General features: G+C 39.5%; 1 protein-coding gene across 4 annotated transcripts in view; it reads right to left on the reverse strand.

Annotated features, from left to right (window-relative positions):
- Positions 1 to 22,946, reverse strand: part of ttbk2 (tau tubulin kinase 2) — a 202,463-nt gene that overhangs the window by 56,070 nt on the left and 123,447 nt on the right. For all 4 annotated transcript variants that reach the window (XM_033026748.1, XM_033026749.1, XM_033026746.1 and 1 more), the window contains exons 8-10: positions 19,747 to 19,839; positions 14,957 to 15,082; positions 5,986 to 6,143 (exon numbers count right to left, since the gene is read on the reverse strand). In XM_033026748.1, coding sequence (XP_032882639.1) covers positions 5,986 to 6,143; positions 14,957 to 15,082; positions 19,747 to 19,839 — 377 coding nt within the window. The remainder of the gene's footprint in view (positions 1 to 5,985; positions 6,144 to 14,956; positions 15,083 to 19,746; positions 19,840 to 22,946) is intronic.

A 22,946-nucleotide genomic window follows, 5' to 3' on the forward strand; every position in this document is an offset into this window, starting at 1 on the left:
ACTAAAACTGTAAATATTCAGCAGGTCAGGTGATAGAGTTAATGTTACCAGGGTTGATAGCCAGAAATGATATTTCTCTTTCTTCACAGATGCAGCCTGGCTTGAGTGGTTTTAGCATTTTCTGTTTTATTTCAGACTTCCAGTGTTTGGTGAACAATATTTTTGGATTATTGACGGTAATGCTCCTTCGGATAGCCAAAAGCCACGAGAGACACAACAGAAATCCATTTTGTTTTGAATCCCTTAACTATATTTCCACACAGTGTGCTCCTGAAAATGCGTGCAAAGGAAATTTCTTTCCAAAATAGATTTATTTGTCAAGATTTAAAGTTCGTGTCCTCCAAGTTATTTTATCTAAGTTAGACACCTGCCTGATCCACTGAGTTACTCCAGCTTTTTGTGTCTATCTTCGGTTTAAACCAGCATATTTCTGGTTTTCACAATATTTCCTTCATACATATTTTATGTAAGTGCACTTTTCTCCATCATCTCAAAATAGATATTGGCTTGGACACTACATGTGGTGTATGGAAAGTTCTCTCAATCTAAATTTCATGCCGACTTCAATGGAATGAATTATGGAAGCAGAGTAAATGCATGGCATGTTTACCACTCATGACTGGTGATGAATTTCTAAGTAGTTATGAGTTTGCATGGCTTTCTCCAAGATGAACTGATTTCTTTGCTGACTGATTTTAAGGCTATAACAATTACTGAATTGCAGCTGAACTTTAAGATGTTCTATTATCAAAGTACAGATTAAAATAAATGCCAAACAGGTTTTTCAGATAACTCAACTTAATTTAACCATTGACTATTTCATGAAATTCATCCAGATCTGAACAAAGGTCTTCCACGATTTTTATTTGAAGCCCTAAAATTGTACCATTTGCTAGAAACCCACATGACTCTACCAAAGTATATTTTGCCCAAGTGCCCAGCACTTACATGCCCACATACTGCCCAGCTCACCTGCCTTGCCATATTCATGCTTGGTTCCAAATCTGTATAATTCACTTTTTATAGTTTTGTTCCAATATATATCCAGTACTCATAGTTTATTTAATTCCTCAATATATATGTGACATTCACTTGCAAGTAAGAATACTTGGTGAAAACAAATTTTTGCTGTATGTGCATGCATGGACCAAATAACTAAATCAGACTTGCATTATTTATAACCACTGCAAAAAATTGTAATAATTTACTAAAAATTATGAAATTGTACATCCAGATTTGTGATAAATGCTAAGCTATTATATTCCATGTACCTTTTCAATTAAGATAATACCAAGTTATTGTAACACACTTCGGATTGGATTAGCATCCCACACTTTCCGTCCTATCCAAAACTATTCCAAATCCCACCACCAATCTTTCATGAGTAATGCTGGCTCTCAGGCTAATTGGATTTGAAATTCTGTACCTTCACACCACCCATTGATTTTCAACTCTGCAAACCCTCATTTGTTGAACGCACAAGATATTCAAATCCATCACTCTACCACTGACGATTGGGCCATCGGACAAATGTTCAACATACAAGAATTCCTTTCATTCACATCCACCTTCCCACCAACTCAGAACGTTCAACCAAATTATTGGTCACCCCTCTTAATAGTTCAATTTTTGTTTCAGTATGCATTTTAACTCCTACCCATGAAGCATTTTTGAATGTTCATCCTCAAATAAATGTACCCAGTTGCAGTAACTTGAAGGTATTTATATCTACATAGATGAAACCCACCCAACTTCCCAACATGCCACAATTCTCCTGCAAAAGAAAACAGAGCAATGATTTCCCTCATGACTTGCAATTAGTTAACCAAAAAGAAACAGCTGTTAGATTGTGGTGTCATCTTAATATTGCTTCAACTAGGTGCTTATTGTTTAGTGGAATAGCAACATGTTAATTAACCAAGGTGGGCAGGATATTTTTTTAGAACGGCAGCATAATGGCTTTCAAAGATAATGGAATAAATTTCCATATTTCTTCAAAGGGATTTTGAAAATATAGGGGATACAACAACTTAACTTAAAATCTGGTATGGATTTTTTTTAAACAAGATCTTTTGAATATTGGCGGATAACTAATCATTTGCCTCAGCTTAGCTTGGGCTATGATAGAGCCATATTCTTTATCAAGTATTACATACCTTATTTTACTTAACAAATGAAATAAGATTAAAACTTATTAGATTTGTTAATGGTAAACATTTTATTTGTGTACTTTGAAAGTTACACCAGCTGTTCGGTAACATCCCATATCAAATTAGGTATTCCCACCAGAGAACATAATTCATCAAGGCTCCAATGTATTCCTTCTACTTAAGTTTCACGTCAACTTTCCTAATTGAGTATTAAAGCAAGCTCGACTAGCCCCCAGTCCACAGTGAAGCCTGTCTGTGCAGATCCCATATACTCTGTCTCAGTTTCTTTCTCTCAGTTGCTTTCTCTCTGTAACAGAAAAATAAAAAATTCTTTAATGTTTAAAAACGTTTTCTTGTCTCTGGGTCTGTATTCCCCTGTTCTAAACCTATCTTCATTTTCCTATCCCTCCATCTCCATTCTATGCTATTTAACCCTTAATTTGTCACACTTTAATCTTATTACTTGTCAGTTGTAAGATTTACAAGTCCAAATTTATAAATTTTAAAACATTCAAAGGCACTTCATTGATGCACACATCAGGCAGGAATCAACATCGTACCATATAATTACATATCTGAAAAGCTGACCAAAACTTTGGTCAGAAAGGTAGCTTTCAAGGCATGTCCTGAAATGGCAAATGCTTAGGGAGGGTTTAAAGCCAATGGGTCCTTGGGTCCGTGTTGCTAGAGTAAAGTATGTAACTGAATACAGGACTTGTGCTTCAGTTCATCATGTCGATCACAGGACCTAGCTTTTTGTCTCAGCCAAATTCTGTACTCTGCAACTTTCCCTATGTCTTGGTCTAAATGGGTGTCTGAGGCAGAAAAGATGATTGGCTACCCAATCCCCTTTATTTTATTCTGGAGGATTGGAACCAACATCAAATTAGCATATAAATGGAGTATTGAACATAGTTTAGGAGGCCAACCAGGAGTCTATTAAAATTGTCCCAACTTTATAATTTTCCCTGTCTCCAGAGAAAATATACAAAATGCACAATGTCCTTCATGAACATCACTGCAATGTATATCAAGTCAGATTGGTTCCTGTGAACACAATGAAAACAATTCTCACCTTGAGCACAATTACGGTAACATGCACCCAAATTAATGATTTGAATGGTATATTAGCCAATTTAATTCTTAGACTAAGAAATCATAGTAAAGAACTACAATGCCAAATACAAATAAGCTCCAGATGGTAGAACAAGTCACTTTCTGCTAATTGTGTGCTTCATTATATGGAGTTAAGTCAATTAAGTCAAATGGGGTTTGCAGTAAAACGAGAATTTGGTTGAATTTGCTGGTGCACAATCCTAAACAAAGGCATTCTTTTTGCTTTAATCTTATGTATAATTAATTAGTTGTATTTGAGTTTATACAATTTTTATTGAACTCTTATTTCCATTCATCATTCAAAGATAAGAAAAGTATCAGGAGTTAGCAGACACATTATGCAGATCTGAGATAATTCAGTTAGGGGCAAAGGACAGCAAGGTCTGAGGAAAGCTAGCATACAGGTTCTGTTGTGGGTTATGATCCAGGTTTTAATTTACAAATTACAGGGTCACCCCATCTTACGATAACGTTTATACAGCATGTACATACAACAAGCTTTTGGAAGACTGGTGGAATGGATTTTCTGGTTGCTGTAGGGATAGAGGCATCACCTGGGGAACTTGGATCGTTGCTGCATTTCTGCCCTGTGAACTTATGAAAAGAAAAGTTCATGGAGCAGATTCTGTGGTAACCTGGGCAGGACCTGTGCCAGCTCAGAGGATTTGGACCGATTATTATTTTTTGCATTGAGATGAAATAGCGGCACATTTGGATAGCAGAAACAGGATCGGTCCGAATCAGCATGGATTTATGAAGGGGAAATCATGCTTGGCTAATCTTCTGGAATTTTTTGAGGATTTAACTAGGAAAATGGACAAGGGAGAGCCAGTGGATGTAGTGTACCTGGACTTTCAGAAAGCATTTGATAAGGTTTAACGTTATCCTTTATAATTGACTCCAGCATCTTCCCCACCACCGTCATCAGGCTAACTGGTTTATAATTCCCTGTTTTCACTCTCCCCCCTTTCTGAAAAAATGGGATAACATTAGCTACCCTCCAATACACAGGAACTGATCCTGAATCTATAGAACATTGGAAAATGATCACCAATGCGTCCAATAGCTGGAGCTCACCATAATGTTGACAGAAATAACACACAAACCCCTATTTGGAAAACCATTTTCCTTAATGGCATTAACATTAGTAGCAGCATTCTGTGACAAAAGCTGGGCAACTCTCTTAAATACATGGACTATAAAACAGTGCACTAAAGGAAGAGGCCCTTCGGCCCACAAAATCCGTGCCGAACATGATGCCAAGTTAACTAATCTCCTAGTCTGCACGTGCTCCATACCCCACCATTCCCTGCATATCCATGTGCCCATCTAAAAGCTTCGTAAATGCCTCAATCACATCTGGCTCTACCACCACCCCTGGCAATGCCGCCCAGGCACCCAACGTTCTGTGCAAAACAAATTGGGCCATACATCATCTTTAAAATTAGTCCCTCTCACCTAAATGCCCTCTGATATTTGACATATCCACCCTGGGAAAAATATATCAACTGCCTGCCTACTCTATGTCTCTCAAAATTTTATACTTCTATTTGTTCTCTCCTCAACCTCCACCTTTCCGGAGAAAATAACCCACGTTTGTGGAACTTTACAGCTAAAACCAGCAGCATTCTGGTAAACATTTTTCTGCACCTCTCCAAAGCCTCCACTTCCTTCCCTTGGAATTATTTCAAAACATTATATACATAGCATTTAGGACATTTCTTTTCACATCTTTGAGGACTGCTATAATTCCCTTATTAATTGGCCCAATGGTTTTAGGAGGAGATCATTCATCTTATCAGTTGTGAATTCCTCGGTATACCAGCTAGCTACGATGATTATGATTTGATCTTTAGCTAACTAGAATGCACTTGCTTGAAACAGGTTAATTAAAAATAATGTCTAATCAAATGTTTAATTGTAAATCATTTTACTGTTGTGCCTTTAATCAATGATTTATTTAGGAAAGTCTTTTAAGGATAATATATATACCATAAATTTTCCTCAACAGTATCTGCAAGATGTGTAATTCAGAGTTTCATTTTTTGGAATTGACATTTAATTTATTAAGTAATGCTGTTGTTTCACTTATGGACATTTGAACAATGCTTTCAAATAGCTTTGCTAATGATTGGGCTGTCTGAAATATGGAATATTTTATAAACCAAAATGTACATTTTAGCTTTCTCTTTTCCTGAATAATTACATCATCAGTATTTTGCTGCGTTTTATTTTATTATTACTTAATAATTCGATTAATTTTTAATTGCAGTAATTGACCCGTGAATATTTGTTAATTTTCACAATAAGCAGAAATAAGAAACCCACGAGGTCTGATATGTCATTGCATATAAACCTCTATCGTAATCACACCGCCACAACAACTTTCAGTTCTTAGATAACTTGATCTGCCTTTGAAACTACCCGATCGCTGCAACCGTCTATCTATAAATTAGTGACTGGATTACAACTTCCTCACACCACAATCACTCAGAATATTAATGGATGCAAATGCATAATATCCACAAGTATAAATCATTTGAGGTATTTCATACACTGCATATAAATTGATACCAACATAACTTGTCCTGCTCTGCAAGATTGTGTGACGTTGTCTGAAATATGGCATGCAACATGATTATTTGCTGTTACGTCGCTCTCACACGTGTTACCTCTCAATCGCAGCATTGGAAAGGTATACTAAAAGCATTCTACTCACCCAAGAGCAGCAGGTGTCTGCCGTGTATGTAGCTGAGGAGTAGTTGAGGTGGTTATCATGGTGAAAGATCCATCCATCCCAGTTTTCTCCCAGTCGAAAGGGTCACTGTCAACAACCCCATGTGCTTTAATGCTGCTGTCAAACACGGACATCAACAACTGCAGAACAAAGAGAAATAAGGGAATATCAGGATTATCAAAAATGTAAGTGTAATAACTGGAATGTTATGATATTCTGGAAAGGTTAACAGAGAAAATAATCCAACATGGTTGTCATAAGACTTCTATAGAAAAGGTTGTACAGTTATAAGAGGCATAGACAGAAATGTCTTCCCATAGCAGATAATTCTAAAACCAGGGCACACGAGTTTAAGGTAAGGTGTAGTTTAGAGGGGATCTGAAGAAGAATTACTTCACCCAAGGGGCGAAAGGAATAATAGCATCAAGCCATCCAGCCCATCGTGTCTACTCCGCCATTCAATCATCATTCAATTCTGATCTATTTTTCCTCTCAACCCAATTCTCCTGATTTCTCCCCATAACCATTGATACCCTTACTAATTAAGAACCTATCAACCTCCACTTTAAAATTACCCAATGACTTAGTCTCCATTGCCATCTGTGACAATGCATTCCAGATTCACCACCCTCAAGCTAAAGAATGTCCTCCTCCTTTTGTTCTGAGGCTGCCCCCTCCAGTCCTAGACTCTCCAACTACTGGAAAATTCCTCTCCACATCCACTCTATCTAGGCATTTCATTATTCAGTAAGTTTGAATGAAATCAGCACTCCCTTTACACCTCTGATTTCTGAATCCACTCCCCATTTAGAAATAACAATATTCCTTCTACCCAAGTACACATTGCTAGTTTGTGTTCCATTTACCATTTCTTTGCCCACTCTCCCAGTTTCTGCAGACTCCCCGCTTCCTCAACACTACCGGCCCCTCCACCTATCTTCGTATCATTTGCAACCTTGGCCACAAAGCCATCAATCCCATCATCCAAATCATTAACATTCCACGTGAAAAATAGCAGACACAACACCAACCCCTGCAGAACACCACCAGTCATCAGCAACCAACCAGAAAAGCCCCCTAGATTCCCACTCTTTGCCTTCCAGCCATCAGTCAACCTTCCATCCGTGCGAGCACCTTGCATCTATAAGATCTAATACTATAGGTTCCTATCTTGTTCAGCAGCCTCACATGCTGCACATTATCAGAGGCCTACTGTAAATCCAAGTAAATAACAGCCAATCATTCTCCTTTGTCTGTCCTTTTTACTTCCTCAAAACCTCCCCCAAAAGATTTGTCAGGCAAGATCTCCCCAAAATCATGCTGACTTCTGTCGATTTTATCTTGTGCTTCCAAGTACCCCAAAACCCCATCCTTAATAATAGACTAAAATTTTACGATGAATAATCATATATGTTTCAATGAGATTCCCTCTCATCCTAAATTCCAGAGTATACAAGCCCAGCCGCTCAGCATATGACAGTCCCGCCATCCCGGGAATTAACCTTGTGAACCTACGCCGCACTCCCTCAATAGCAAGAATGTCCTTCCAAAGCTGCACACAATACTCCAGGGGTGGTATCACTAGGGCCCTGTACAACTGCAGGAAGACCTCTTTGCTCCCATACTCCTTGTTACTAAGGCCACAATGCCATTCGCTTTCTTCACATGCCATTCGCTTACCTGCATGCTTACTTTCATTGACAGATGAACAAGGACCCCCTGATCCCATTGTACTTCCCCTTTTCCCAGCTTGACTCCATTAGATAATAATCTGCCTTCCTGTTTTTGCTACCAAAGTGGATAACCTCACATTTATCCACATTAAACTGCATCTGCCATGCATCTGCCCACTCGCCCAACCTGTCCAAGTCACTCTGCATTCTCATAGCATCCTCCTCACAATTCACACTGCCACCCAGCTTTGTGTCATCTGCAAATTTGCAAATGCTACTTTGAATCCCTTCATCTAAATCATTGATGTATATTATAAATAGCTGCGGTCCCAGCACCGAGCCTTGCAGTACCCCACTAGTCACTGCCTGCCATTTTGAAAGGGACCCGTTAATCCCTACTCTTTGTTTCCTGTCTGCCAACCAATTTTCTATCCGTGTCGGCACTCTACCCCCAATACCATGTGCCCTAATTTTGCCCACTAATCTCCCATGTGGGACCTTATCAAATGTTTCTGAAAGTCCAGGTACAGTACATCCACTGGCTCTCTCTTGTCCATTTTCCTAGTTACATCCTCAAAAAATTCCAGAAGATTAGTCAAGCATGATTTCCCCTTCGTAAATCCATGCTGACTCGGACCGATCCGGTTACTGCTATCCAAATGTGCTGCTATTTCATATTTTATGATTGACTCCAGCATCTTCCCCACCACCGGTTAGGCTAACTGATTTATAATTCCCTGTTTTCTCTCTCCCCCTTTCTGAAAAAGTGGGATGACATTAGCTACCCTCCAATCCACAGGAACTGATCCTGAATCTATAGAACATTGGAAAATGATCACCAATGCGTTCACGATTTCTAGAGCCACTTCCTTAAGTACCGTGGGATGCAGACCATCAGGCCCTGGGGATTTATCAGCCTTCAGTCCCATCAATCTACCCAACACCATTTCCTGCCGAATGTGGATTTCCTTCAGTTCCTCTGTCACCCCAGATGCTCTGGCCACTAGTACATCAGGAAGATTGTTTGTGTCCTCCTTAGTGAAGACGGATCCAAAGTACCTGTTCAACTCATCTGCCATTTCCTTGTTCCCTATAATAAATTCACCTTTCAGTCTTCAAGGATCCAACTTCGGTTTTAACTAATTTTTTCCTCATCACGTACCTAAAGAAGCTTTTACTATCTTCCTTTATATTCTTAGCTAGCTTATCTTTGTACCTCATCATTTCTCCCCGTATTAACTTTTTAGTTATCTTCTGTTGTGCTTTAAACGTTACCCAATCCTCTTGCTTCCCACTCATCTTTGATATGTTGTACAACTTCTCTTTTATTTTTATACTCTCCCTGACTTTCCTTGTCAGCCAGTCGCCCCTTACTCCCGTTTGAATCAATCTTCCTCTTTGGAATGAACTGATCCTGCACCTTCTGTATTATTCCCAGAAATACCTGCCATTGTTGTTCCACTGTCATCCCTGCTAGGGTATCTTTCCAGTCAACTTGGGCCAGCTCCTCCCTCATGGCTTCATAGTCCCCTTTGTTCAACTGTAATACTGACACCTCCAAGGTACCCTTCTTCCTCTCAAATTGTAGATTAAAACATCATATTATGGTCACTACATTCTAAAGGCTCCTTAACCTCTCTTATCAAATCCCTTGTCAAATCCAGTTCATTACGCAACACTAAATCCAGAATTGCCTTCTCCCTGGTAGGCTCCAGTACAAGCTGCTCTAAGAATCCATCACGAAGGCACTCCACAAACTCCCTTTCTTGGGGTCCAGTACCAACCTGATTTTCCCAGTCTACCTGCATGTTTAAATCTCCCATAACAACCGTAGCATAACCTTTACGACATGCCAATTTTAACTCTTGATTCAACTTGCACCCTATATCCAGGCTACTGTTTGGGGGCCTGTAGATAAGTCCCATTACGGTATTTTTGCCCTTACAATTCCTTAGTTTTATCCATACTGACTCCACATCTCCTATTTCAATGTCACCCCTTGCAAGGGACTGAATTTCATTCCTCACCAACAGAGCTACCCCAACCCCTCTGCCCAACTGTCTGTCTTTTCGATAGGATGTATACCTTTGAATATTCAGTTCCCAGCCCTGGCCCTCTTGCAGCCATGTCTCTGTAATTCCCACATCATACTTGCCAATTTCTAACTGAGTCTCAAGCTCGTCCACTTTATTTCTTATACTTCGCGCGTTCATATACAACACTGACTTTGGTATTCACCTCCCCTCGCACACCGCTCACTATTGGCCCTGACCTTACTGCTGGTCGCTGGTTGGCGCGACTCGGTGGGCCGAAGTGCCTGTTTCCGCGCTGTATCTCGAAACTAAACTAAATGATCATTTTATTATCTCTTACTTTCTAACTCTCCAGGTTCCAGACATTGTGAGTGAAGCAGTGACATGCTTGTAATGCTTTCAATTTAATATAACGTATTCAGGATTCAAGACAGACCCAATGCAGATTGGATGGCCACTATGTAATTGCTGTCATTCTGAGCTTTCAATTGCCTATTACATTAATTCTACATCACACTCTGACCCCAACATTGTTCCAATAAAGCTCATCATTATCTCCAGCAAATGCATCTCAATTCACTTGGCATATTGTAATTGCAAATACTGATTCTGGCCATCTCATTTACCAAACTTAGACACAGTGATGGAGTAACAGCGGGTCAGGCAAAATCTCTGGAGAAAAAGGATAGGTGACATTTCGGGTTGTGACCCTTCTTCACACTGAAAGTATGGGGGGGTTTGAAGAGCAGGAGGAGAGAAAAAAAAAACACCAGGGCCAATCAGGCCGGCAACAAATGACCTCAGGCAGGATGGTGCCCCAGTAGGCCCACTGTTGGCTAGAATAAGGTGTGATCTCAAGAGGGATACATTGTGGTGAATTGTAGAACTGGTTAAATGACTAGGGTGGTGGAACGGGGCAAGGGAGGAGGGGATGGGAGTGTTACGGGCCTTGTAGAGTGTCAGGAAATTCATTCAAAACAGGGATTGATACTTTTCTGGATATTAAGGGAATCAAGGGATACAGAGATAGTGCAAGAGGATGAAAAGGTAGAAAATTAGCCGCCATCTTGTTGAATAGTAGACAGACTTTTAGGGCCAGTTTTTCAACTGCATTTTAATATCATACATTCCATTTTGTTCTCTCATTTCTTCCCTGCTTTATATGACGTTAGAAGTTGTTCACCTCACGCTGTTCCCAGTTCTGATGACAGATTAACTTGAAATGCTAAATCTCTCCACGGGTTGCATGACCTGCTGAGCATATCCAACACTTTTCCTTTAACAAATATACAGTTTGCTCAGGATACTTAGACAACTTTGTGCCTGAAAATTACGCTTCACAAATTTGGGAGAGATTATTTTTAAAAAGAAGTCACCAAGAGGATCGACCGGCACACGAGGTGGATGTGGTAGACTTCAGCAAGGCCTCCTACAAGGTCCAGAAGGATAAATCACATGGGATCTAACTGGATTCAAAATTGGCTTGGTGGAAGGAGACAAGGGGTGTTAGTGGAGGGTTGTTTTTCTGATTGGAGGCTTTTGACCAGTGACGTGCTGCAGGAATTGGTTTATCATCTGTCTGAATGATTTGGATGACAATGTGGTTAACATGATTCTAGTGTAACGGATAGTGGAGGAAGGCCAAGTTTACGAAAGGATCGAGCTCATCTCAGGAAGTGTACCAAGAAATGGCAGATGGAATTAAATTTGGAGAAGTGTGAGGTGATGCATTTTAGCAAGTCAATCCAAAGCAGGACTTGCACAGTAAATGTACGGGCCCTGTAGATTTTCCTGTTCCTAAAGGCATATATGATGGACAATAAATGCAAGTCAGGCCCACAAAACTACAATGTCAAGTTATTTCTAAACTAAAATGAGAAGGTTTAGCAATGTCAAAAAACAAACGCATGTGACAGCTTGAGAATTTCCTTATTTTATGCACCAGCTCTGCTCATGATACAAGACCACGGTGCTGCTCACTACCACCCCACTTCCACCACTAAAATGTCTGACACGTGTACAACCTGCTCATGACAAATCAACTAGAAGACAAAAGAGATGGTAGATAACAGAGTAACGTACTTATCTTTACATATTATTTGTTGTAAGAAAGAACCCGGCTCTGCCATGGAGGTTGAATTAAAGAGATGCTGAATGCTATTAAAAGTATTTGTGAACCAAAAACATACAACAAGCATAGAAACATTCCAATTTGTCCCACATTGGGAAAAGTAACTCGCAAGCTCAGAATGCTGAAACAGAAAAAGTGTTTACTGGAGAAGCCCGATGAGATCAGGTGAAAAACACATAACACTAGATTGAATCGCACCCTACAGTGTGGGAGGAATAACAATGGCTCACCATTCTTATGGTGGCCGTCCTCTGGAACATCTCTGGCAGGCTGCAGTGCATGCATGAGCACAGTCTGGATGTTCATACCTGCAAACTGCAGTGATGCAGTGTGGAACCTGTGTACATCTGACCTTCTGCTCTTTCAGGAGTCCAGGGCATTTCATAAAGCACTGAACCAAGAGTATCCAGCGTACACAATAACCCTGACCTTTAACTCAGCCACAGCTGCAGGATCAAGCCCAGTCCCATTCATTAGAAAGGCAAGTGAAGCTGTGTTTTTTGTCATTGTAATTACTACCCGTGCTTTAAAATGTATACATTACTTGTGGTTTGAAATGGATTTATATAATTCAGTTTTAATACATTTAACATTTTTTATCCAATTGATTTTGCATATTTCAAATCATCTCACACATTGCAAAACTGTGGAAGAGGCCTCCGACTGTATAACTAGTCAGTAGACATGGGAGCAAACCATTTCTCCACCTGTGACCCAGTAGCCACTTGCAAACCATTCTGCGCTGATGAATAACCATAGCAGCTAAGCCATTAAGACATTGGGAGAAGTGCGGCAGAAACAAGCATTCTCCATTGCGAGCATCCCTCAGGAGGTAAAAGTGAGGCTTGAGCAGGATCAAGTGTAGGGCAGTCTGATGACACAAAACATAATGGAAGACAGCCACAACAGCTGGGGAAGAAGCTCATCAAACCAGTCAATCATTGTCTTTTTCTGCAACAAAACTGCAAATGTGATGATTATAATTGTAGGGACAATTTATTAACATTAGAACACAAAGTGCTGGAGTACAGTGCCCTACATAATGTTTGGGACAAAGACCCATCATTTATTTATTTGCTTCTGTACTCCACAATTTGAGATTCGTAATATTTAAAAAATCACATGTGGTTAAAGTGCACATTGTCAGATTTTATTAAAGGACATTTTTTATACATTTTGGTTTCACCATGTAGAAATTACAGCTGTGTTTATACATTGTCCCCCCCCCCCCCCCATTTCAGGGCACCATAATGTTTGGGACACATGGCTTCACGGGTGTTTGTAATTGCTCAGGTGTGTTTAAATGCCTCCTTAATGCAGGTATAAGAGAGCTCTCAGCACCTAGTCTTTCCTCCAGTTTTTCCATCACCCCTGGAAACTTTTATTGCTGTTTATTAACACGAGGACCAAAGTTGTGCCAATGAAAGTCAAATAAGCCATTATGAGGCTGAGAAACAAGAATAAAACTGTTAGAAACACCAGCTAAACCTCAGGCTTACCAGAATCAACTGTTTGCAACATCATTAAGAAGAAAGAGAGCACTGGTGAGCTTACTAATCGCAAAGGGACTGGCAGACTAAGAAAGACCTCCACAGCTGATGACAGAAGAATTTTCTCTATAGTAAAGAAAAATCCCCAAACTCATGTCCGACAGATCAGAAACACTCTTCAGGAGTCAGGTGTAGATTTGTCAATGACCACTGTCCGCTGAAGACTTCATGTACAGAAATACAGAGGCTACACTGCAAGATGTAAACCACTGGTTAGTGACAAAAATAGGATGGCCTGGTTACAGTTTGCCAAGAAGTACTTAAAAGAGCAACCACAGTTCTGGAAAAAGGTCTTGTGGACAGATGAGACAAAGATTAACTTATATCAGAGTGATGGCAAGAGCAACGTATGGAGGAGAGAAGAAAAGCATACCACCTCATCTGTGAAACACGGTGGTGGGGGTGTTATTGCCTGGGCATTTATGGCTGTTGAAAGCACTGGCTCACTTATCTACATTGATGATGCAACTGCTGATGGTAGTAGCATAATGAATTCTGAAGTGTATAAACACATCCTATCTGCTCACTTTCAAACAAATGCCTCACAACTCATTGGCCGGCAGTTCATTCTACAGCAAGACAATGATCCCAAACATACTGCTAAAGCAACAAATTCGTTTTTCAAAGCTAAAAAACGGTCAATTCTTGAGGGGCCAAGTCAATCACCTGATCTGAACCTAATTGAGCATGTCTTTTATTTGCTGAAGAGAAAACTGAAGGGGAGTAGCCCCCAAAACAAGCATAAGCTAAAGATGGCTGCAATATAGGCCTGGAAGAGAAGACACACAGCAACTGGTGATGTCCATGAATCACAAACTTCAAGCAGTCATTGCATGCAAAGGATATGCAACAAAATACTAAACATGACTACTTTCATTTACATGATATTGCTGTGTCCCAAACATTATGGTGCCCTGAAATAGACTATGACACAGATACAGCTGTAATTTCTACATGGTGAAACCAAAATGTATAAAAATGGCCTTCATTAAAATCTGACAATGTGTACTTTAACCACGTGTGATTTTTTCTATAACAAATCTCAAATTGTGGAGTTCCGAGGCAAATAAATAAATGATGGGTCTTTGTCCCAAACATTACAGGAGATGAGTTAAGAAGGTAAGGCAGCATCTCTGGAGGAAATGGTTAGTTAACGTTTCAAGTCTGGACCCTTCCTCAAGAACAGCAGCTCTCGCTGTATCTCTGGAGGACATGGATAGGAAATGTTCGAGGTTGGTCTAGAATAGAAACATTTTCCATCCATGTCCTCAAGAGATGCTGCCAGAGCCGCCATTATTCCAGCAATCAGTGTTCTGTGCAGGATTCCAGCATCTGTAGTTCCTTGTGTCTCCAATTTATTAACTTTACTCAGTTGCTAATTTCAGCTGGCCTTAGAACAAAGCAAGCATCTTTTTGATATGATGAAGATAAATGCAGATAGCCAAACTGCCCTTATGCCATCTTTTAGTAAAGTGGGAGATGTCTGTTGCAAAATCTACTCTCCACCCAGAGTTGCAATGATCTGTACAAGATTCTCTCACACATATTATACTGTAGCATATTCACCTGATAATCTGGTTTTGTGAAATAATCTAAGCAAAGAACATGTTCCAGAAATACCGAAAACTCTTGCGGGAGGTGCTTCAACATAAGACGGTGATCATATTTTTCTTTTATTAGACCTACTTGTTCCTATAAGAACAGAATACAAAAAACATGTTTAGACCTTAAACGTTCAAATAAGCAACATCAAGATTAATACGTTTAAACTTGTCCAGCCATACTTCAACTAATTACTGGTAATTTACTTCATAACACACAAGTAATAACAATTCTTACATATGTTAGAATCCTTCACTTTAGTCTTTCTTTACGGCGTATCAGCTAATTGTCATAAAACACATGACCCATTTGCAGTGGGCACTCTTGCATATAGAGATTCATATCTCGAGCATAAGCCTAGATCTGGGCAGAGCACACTAATCTTCCTGATGTCAACTAAGAGCACATGTTAGGTTGGCTTTGTTTTTCTTGGAGCAAAGGAGGGACCAGATAGTTGTATAAAATGAGGTACAAAGATAGGATAGATGGCAAGAAAAGTTTTCCTCACAGCAGAGGTACCTAAAAAAGAGATACAAGTTTAGGGTAAAGGGCAAGATGCTGAAGAGGATCTGAAGAACAACTCTGGAAATGATTGGAACCTGGAATGCACTGCCCGAGGAGATGGTGGAAGCAGGTACTCTCATAATAAGTATCTAGATGAACCATTAACCAAGGCCTGGGAGCATTTAGGTCAAATGTTGTAAACAGAATTACTCTAGATAGGTAAATGATGATCTACGTGGATATGGTGTGCTGAAGGGGTTGCTTCTAACGTAACAATGTATATTATTTTTGTTAGAAACATGAATTAGAATAGGCTTGGTTTAAATTTTACATCTTTTGCACAGCGGGTAGGGCTGCTGCTTCACAGTTCCAGCAGCCTAGCTTCAATCATAAACTATCTGTGTGAGGTTTGCATGTTCTCCTGTGGGCTACCACGGTATGCTGGCTTCTTCTTACATCCCAAAGATGTGCTGGTTCCAAAAGATGTGCTGGTGCATCACTTAGGTGACCACTGTAATTTACCCCCCCCCCCCCCAATAAGAGTGATAGAAGAAACAAGTTGATGGGCAGGAAATGCTGGAGTAACTCAGGGGGTCAGGCAGTATCTCTGGAGAAAAGGAATAGGTGAAGTTTTGGGTCGAGTCCCTTCATCAGACGCCAACTTTCGGAAACCTCCTCCTACTTACCCCTGGACATGACCCCACAGATGAGCACCAGTGTCTCACAGACCATCTCTGATCTTATCACTTCTGGCTGTCTGCCCTTCACTGCCCCCAACCTAGTCACCCCCCAGCCCACACAGCCTGGTTTTACCTTCTCCCCCCCAAAAAAAAGTCTGATGAGGGGTCTCAACCCAAACATCACCTATTCCTTTTCTCCAGAGATGCTGCCTGACCCTCTGAGTTACTCCAGCATTTTGTGCCTGTCTTCGGTGTAAACCAGCACCGGCAGTTCTTACTTCCACAAGTTGATGGGCATGTGAGAGAGAATCGGTCACAGAAAACCAAGTGAGGGAATGGGATTGATCAGGTTTATACTGAGACCTGTCAAGAATTCAATAGATAATTCTGTTCTATAGAAATATGGAAGGGGTTGCAACCATCCTGAAATTATAGTTTACATGGTGACGATGAAATCAATCTATTGATTCTAATATAGAATCAAAATACAAGTTCGGATGTATTTTTTGATCAATGTCAAAGCATGGAGAATTTTCCTTAATTTCATATCACATCATAGTTAAACAGGAGAGAGACATGTCCAATCAGTCCACACCAGCCAGCAATCCCATTTTACTCTGTGCAGAGTCTCATCAACTATGTTCAGATTCTATCTTTACCTGTGCACTGGAAGCAATTTACACTGAAAACCTGCATATCTTTGGGTGGTTGAAGGAAACCAGAGCAAATCCATGGAGTCGGAGAATTTTCAAACTCCACATAGACAGCACCTGAGTCACTAGTGATGAGGACCGCTCCACTGTCTCTCCAATATAAACGTGAAGCAGTTGTTTCAAATTTCAGAGATTACATAATTTAAGGAATTGTATTTTTTTTTAGACTGCTCCAATTGGATCACATTAAATTGGAGGATAATGAATCCATGATGTGAGCCTATGATATCTGAAGCTGCCACCCAAGGTTCACAATTTCTCACCTCCAGGATGCAGCCTAACACACTTTTCGGATCAGTGCCTTATTGACCTTCGCAATGCCATCCCATCCAACCAATTCTTAGGACGGACACATCTCACATTCCATCACTGTCCAATGACTGACTTTCCTCATTCCCACTATCCATGGTCTAATACTTTCCACATTTCCACTGTCCAATGACTGACATGTTTTACATCCCTATCACTGCCCAGTGACTGACACGTCCCACATTCCCATCCAGCAACTGACACGTTCAACATTCACTGTCCAGTAACTGACGTGTTCAACATCCCACATTCCTCATTCCCATCACTGCCCAGTGACTGACACATCTCAGTGACCGAAAACACACTCCTCCAGATTATCAGGGACGGTTTCTTACCAGCTGTTATCAGGCAACAGTATCATCCTACCACAACTAGAGAGCAGTCCTGAACCACTATCTTCCTGGCTAGTTAGCTCGCAACAAAAGCTTTTCACTGTACCTTGGTACATGTGACAATAAACTAAACTGAACTGATACATCCCACATTCACATCACTTCCCAGTGACTAACACTTTCCTCATTCCTACTGTCCAATGGTTGACATGTTCCACATCACCATCATGTGTGCATCTAAACATAATGGCCCAGAACATAGTTTTCTAACCAACGGATGACCCGCTCCAGTCTTCTGTACATGTGGATCAAGTACATAAGTTAGGAGCAATTTGGAGGTCAGGTGCTGCTACTTCAAACTACCCACCAACAGGTGGTCTCAACAATGAATCCAAGCATGGAGCAGAAATATCATGAGCTGAGCAGCCTAACATAAATTACATTTCATTCTTCAATGTTGGACGAGGGATGGCTGACCTGTGTAGTTTGAATAGGACGGCTACATTTATAGGAACAGTAAGTGCACGTGGTCTTCTGTCCTTTCATTTACTCCACGTTTCTAACTTATTTCTAGCATATATACATTTTGAATTTCTTTAAAAGCTATTTCAAAACAAAAATTCAATCATTTTGAGCGGTTTTAAATCAGATTGTCCTCAAATTTGTTTAAAGGTCTTTGACAGTAGTGTGCTGCCTAAAGCCAGTCATCACGGGTACTACTTTGCAAGACCACAGCATGAAGCTGCAGGACTGTAAAATGTGTGCGATTTGCATGAGCAAATATACTGGATATATACAAATTCGGATCTATTATTTTCTATCTCTCTTCGTCTCTGGCATGTTAACTTCACATAATTAATACTTGATGTTTTCCTGCAATACAATGATAATCTAATATAGAATTAATATCCCCAAAATTCTCATTTATTAAAATATTCTTCCTTTCTTACTTTACATGTAATATTCCATCTCTTCAAAGTTCAGCATCCTGAAATCCAATATTTTGTTCCATCTTCATTTCATGCCTAAAGCTAAGCCTTTACACTCAAATGCTACTGTAACTAAGTGACCGTCAAACAACTTTAAAAAGCAAATTCAATAGGATCCTTTCTTGCAAATTATTTTCTTTTGCATAGAAAACATACAAAATTAATCAATTTTAGAATATATTTATTTCCATTTTATGCTTCCGTCAGCTGCAAGTTCAGAAAAGAAAATGGTTTATACCAAACCTAGTGATTGTGGAAATGGATACTGCAACAAGTTAGAAGACATTAATAAATTTGCACAATGGGCATATAATTAGCTAATTTTAGCACAGATAAATGTGAAGCAATAAATTTTGGCAGGAAGAACAGGTGAAATGTGGAAGGCCGGATGCGGTAGAGGATAACTTGGATCTTGGAGTACAAATCTAAGTTACATTGCAGGTTAGCAAGGCCATTGGAGGAAAACAAACAAAGCAACTACTAGGATTTATTTCCAGAGGGTTTGAATTGAAAAAAAGGTTATACTAAACTTGTATTGAACCATGGTTAGACTATACCTAATGTACTCCGATAGTTCTGGTCACCATATAATATAAAGGATACTAGAGTTAGTGCAGAGAAGGCTACGAAAGATGTGAGGGTATACATATCATTAAAGGATGAAACAAACTAAGCCTATATTCTTGAGAAAAGTCAGCGGAGGGCGAGACTGGATCCCAGGTTCTGCAATATAAAAACACATCCGCAGAATGCAACTGTTTTTCAGTTGAATGTGGAGTTGAGTTTTAATCTCCACCTGGTGCCGAGTTAACTGTGTCAGCCGAGAAGTACCAAGACAACCATTTCAGTTAATATTCATTTGCAGAGTTGTCTGAATTAACAAAGGATTACAGAACAAAGCTTACATAATCCAATATCAGCTTGTGCACCTTTGATATTTCTGCTGGACTCAATTGCAATATCTGCCTCATAAATATATAAATAAACTTAAGTAATGAATGGGCTTCTAATGATGAAAGACACAGCAGTTCACACAGGCCTAGCAGTAAATATCCAGTGCAAAAGGTTGCATAAAATTGCTCACAATAATATTCTGCCCAACATCCATTGACGTGGCAGAGTTTTTATTTCCATATTGATCACGTGGATAATTAACCAAATGGAAATAATAGTCTAGTCTTGTAGTACATTTCGGATACAAATTTCAGCTTATTATTTCAAGAGTACCTTATCTTTTATCTTCCTCCATGGTAGCTGCCCCACGACAAACTCCACCAACATATAAAATAAGGACCAGAGGTCATCATGTCGGCCCATTTCCTGTTTTTTAAAAAGCGAAATACTGTCAGATTGTCAAAGACAGAGGAAATAACACAGTATAATTATGTAATATGTGGACTACGAGTTGAATGCTAATACAGTGGCAATGCTTTCTGAATGACTTCCTAAGCAAAATAAATATAAAGGTGGCATTCCAATTACATGAAATGCACTGAGATTCTGTCTGTTGAAGGAGCACCATACTGCTCTTACATTGGTGTTCAAAACGACTATCAACAGATCATTACTTTCACTGACAATTGTTAACGTTTTGGAGAACTGCACCTTTTCGTCTTCCACAGCAACTTACTCGCAATTTGAGTGTCTAGGCAAGCATGCCGCACTGTCATAGATGCATAAATGCATCAGGCAACATAGAATACCCAAGGTTAACCAGTGGGACAAGCTGCATTGAGCATGCACCACAAAAGTTGGGTCAAACTAGAAAAATAAAATATTTTTTTTAAAATATAGATTACCAAGTTTGGTACTCAGTTAATTTAATTATAACATTTAGCAAATAGCTCGTTCATCCTTATTTTGTTAATGAACTTCCCTTTTTTTTTAAAAGTCAAAAGAGACATTGTTAGTTTGATGTTAAATTTCTTAGCATCTATATCCTATGGTTACTGTTTAAATCATTTAACCTGATTTGTGCTACAAAATAAACTTTATTGAGTAATAGTCTTCAACCATTTTCAAAGATCAAAAAAGTTATTAATACCAGATCAATGATTTTTCTGATCATAAAAGCATTGTTTTTGACCCATTTAATTAACAATGCACTAATGTTATAGTATATAGTCTTAAAAAAATCATGAAAATTAGCTGTCATGGAACAATCTTTCTGCCTTCACATGTAACAGGTTTGTAAACACAGAAAGAGCAGAGGGATATTTTGCATCTTAACAAAAGTGAAGGACTTTATTATTCCCAGCAATTATACAAAACTATTCACATTTTGTAAAGCAGCATCTTTAATGAGAAGTTAAAACTTTCTGGCAGCAGATGATTTTTGGGATCAGATTTACTAAGTACATTAATACCAAGTAGCGAGCCAATTCACAAGACCAAAAAAAAACCGCAAAGTGCACGAGGTATTCAGTGGATCAGGCAGCATCCCTGGATAACATGGACAGGTGATGAATGGTCCAAATCTGAAATGTCGTCTATCCATGTTCTCCAGAGACACTGCCGAGTTACTCCAACACTTTGCGTCTTTTTTTGTAAACCAGCATCTGCAGTTCCTTGCTTCTACTCTCAGAAGATAAACTTGTATGTTGATGGAATGGTACTTCAGTCGATCTGATGCTTGCTATTAATAGTTTTAATAGATATTTGCTGTGATGGTTTCTTCACATTTAATAATGTGCCATCAGTCGTTCACTGAGCATATGTAATCCATACTTCTGCATAGTTCTCCAAATATCTGTCCAAATTCACAGTAATTTTAAGTGAGGAATTGTAAAAATAGGTGCAAAATGTATAAGCAAAAAAAAAGCATTTCACTGCACGCCTGACTCAAGTTTATAGTCTTCACATGAAAATAATTATATTTCTTTGCTGGGTAATGTTTAATTTAGTACTATAAAGCAGAAAACTCTCTAAAGTTGACAACTACTTATATTTCTCCATTTAGGATATTCTTGTAATTTTTGAATTCCAATTAAGGCAGTTGGTGCAACTAGTGAAACACAGTTCATAACGTATTTTAAAGCTTAACATTTTTTACTTATCAGTAAATCTATACAACTCTGCATACATGTTGCAATGATTGACATTGAAGAGAGAAGAAAGCTGGAAGGGAGGAGGGGCAGGACTAAGCCTGACAGATAATAGATTGATAGGCAGATGGTGGACATAGGACTGATACAAAAAGACAGAAGGCGTGAGACAAAATAATTGAAGAGTTAAAATGGTTAGCAACAGGGCGATCCTTTAGGCCTTGGCAGACTAAGCACAAGTCACTGAAAACACTCAGTGGCGACAGAGAATGAAACAGAGTTGTTTCAGTTTGAAAAGAAAATAGATCTATCATGGGATAATTAGGAGATTTTGCCAAAAGGTAAATTTGATCACCTGGTTGTCCTACTCTCTGCTTACAGGCAGAATCTGAAGCAGGGGATCCAGTACAGAAAGTCAAATGATCCCAAGATAAGTAATGGTACTAGGCCCTTTAATACAAAGAATTTAATAGAGAGACATGTGAGGTAATGCATTATAGGAAGTCCAACGGGCAGGATCTACACAGTGAATGGTCGGGCTCTGCGGAGTGTGGTAGAGCAGAGGGATCTAAGAGTGCAGGTACATAGTTCCTTGAAAGTGGCGTGACAGGTAGATAGGGTGATCAAATAAGGCTTTCAGCACATTGGCCTTCATCAGTCAGAGTATTGAGTATAGAAGTTGGGAGGTCATGTTACAGTTATACAAGACGTTGCTGAGGCCACTAAATGTATTGTATTCAGCTAAGGGTCACCAAGTTACAGGAAAGATATTGTCAAGCTGGAAAGGGTGCAGAGAAGATTTACGAGGACATTGCAGGACTAGAGGACCTGAGCTTTTCAAAGCCTTCACATCTGTCCTGTAATAGGGCAACTAAAACTGCACACAATATTCCAAATGTGGCCTAACCAAAATCCTGTATCGTTGCATCATGATTTCCTGACTCTTATTCTCAATGCCCTGATCTATGAAAGCAAACCTATCACATGCTTTATTTACCATTCTATCTACTTGCATTGCCACTTTCAGGGCCCTATAGACTTGCACCCCAAGATCCTTCTGTACATCAATGGTGAACAACAAAATGTTCTCCTCTGTACACCAAAGTACAACACCTCACATTTGTTCAGATTAAACTCCAGCTGCCATTTCTCCCTCTATTCTGTAGCTGATCTATATCCCACTGTATACTTTGACAGCAACAGCAGTGATCCCAGCACAAATCTCTGCTGAACTCTACTGGTCACAGACCTCAAGCCTGAATATTGTCCTTCCCCCACAACGCTCTGTCTTCTATCAGTAAACCAGTTCCAAATCTATAAAATTAAGTCATTATTAATCCCATACATTTTAATAGATTATTAATCCAGAGCAGATCAAATGCA

Source organism: Amblyraja radiata, chromosome 9, assembly GCF_010909765.2.
Source record: "Amblyraja radiata isolate CabotCenter1 chromosome 9, sAmbRad1.1.pri, whole genome shotgun sequence".
In the NCBI taxonomy this organism is placed as follows: Eukaryota; Metazoa; Chordata; class Chondrichthyes; order Rajiformes; family Rajidae; genus Amblyraja; species Amblyraja radiata.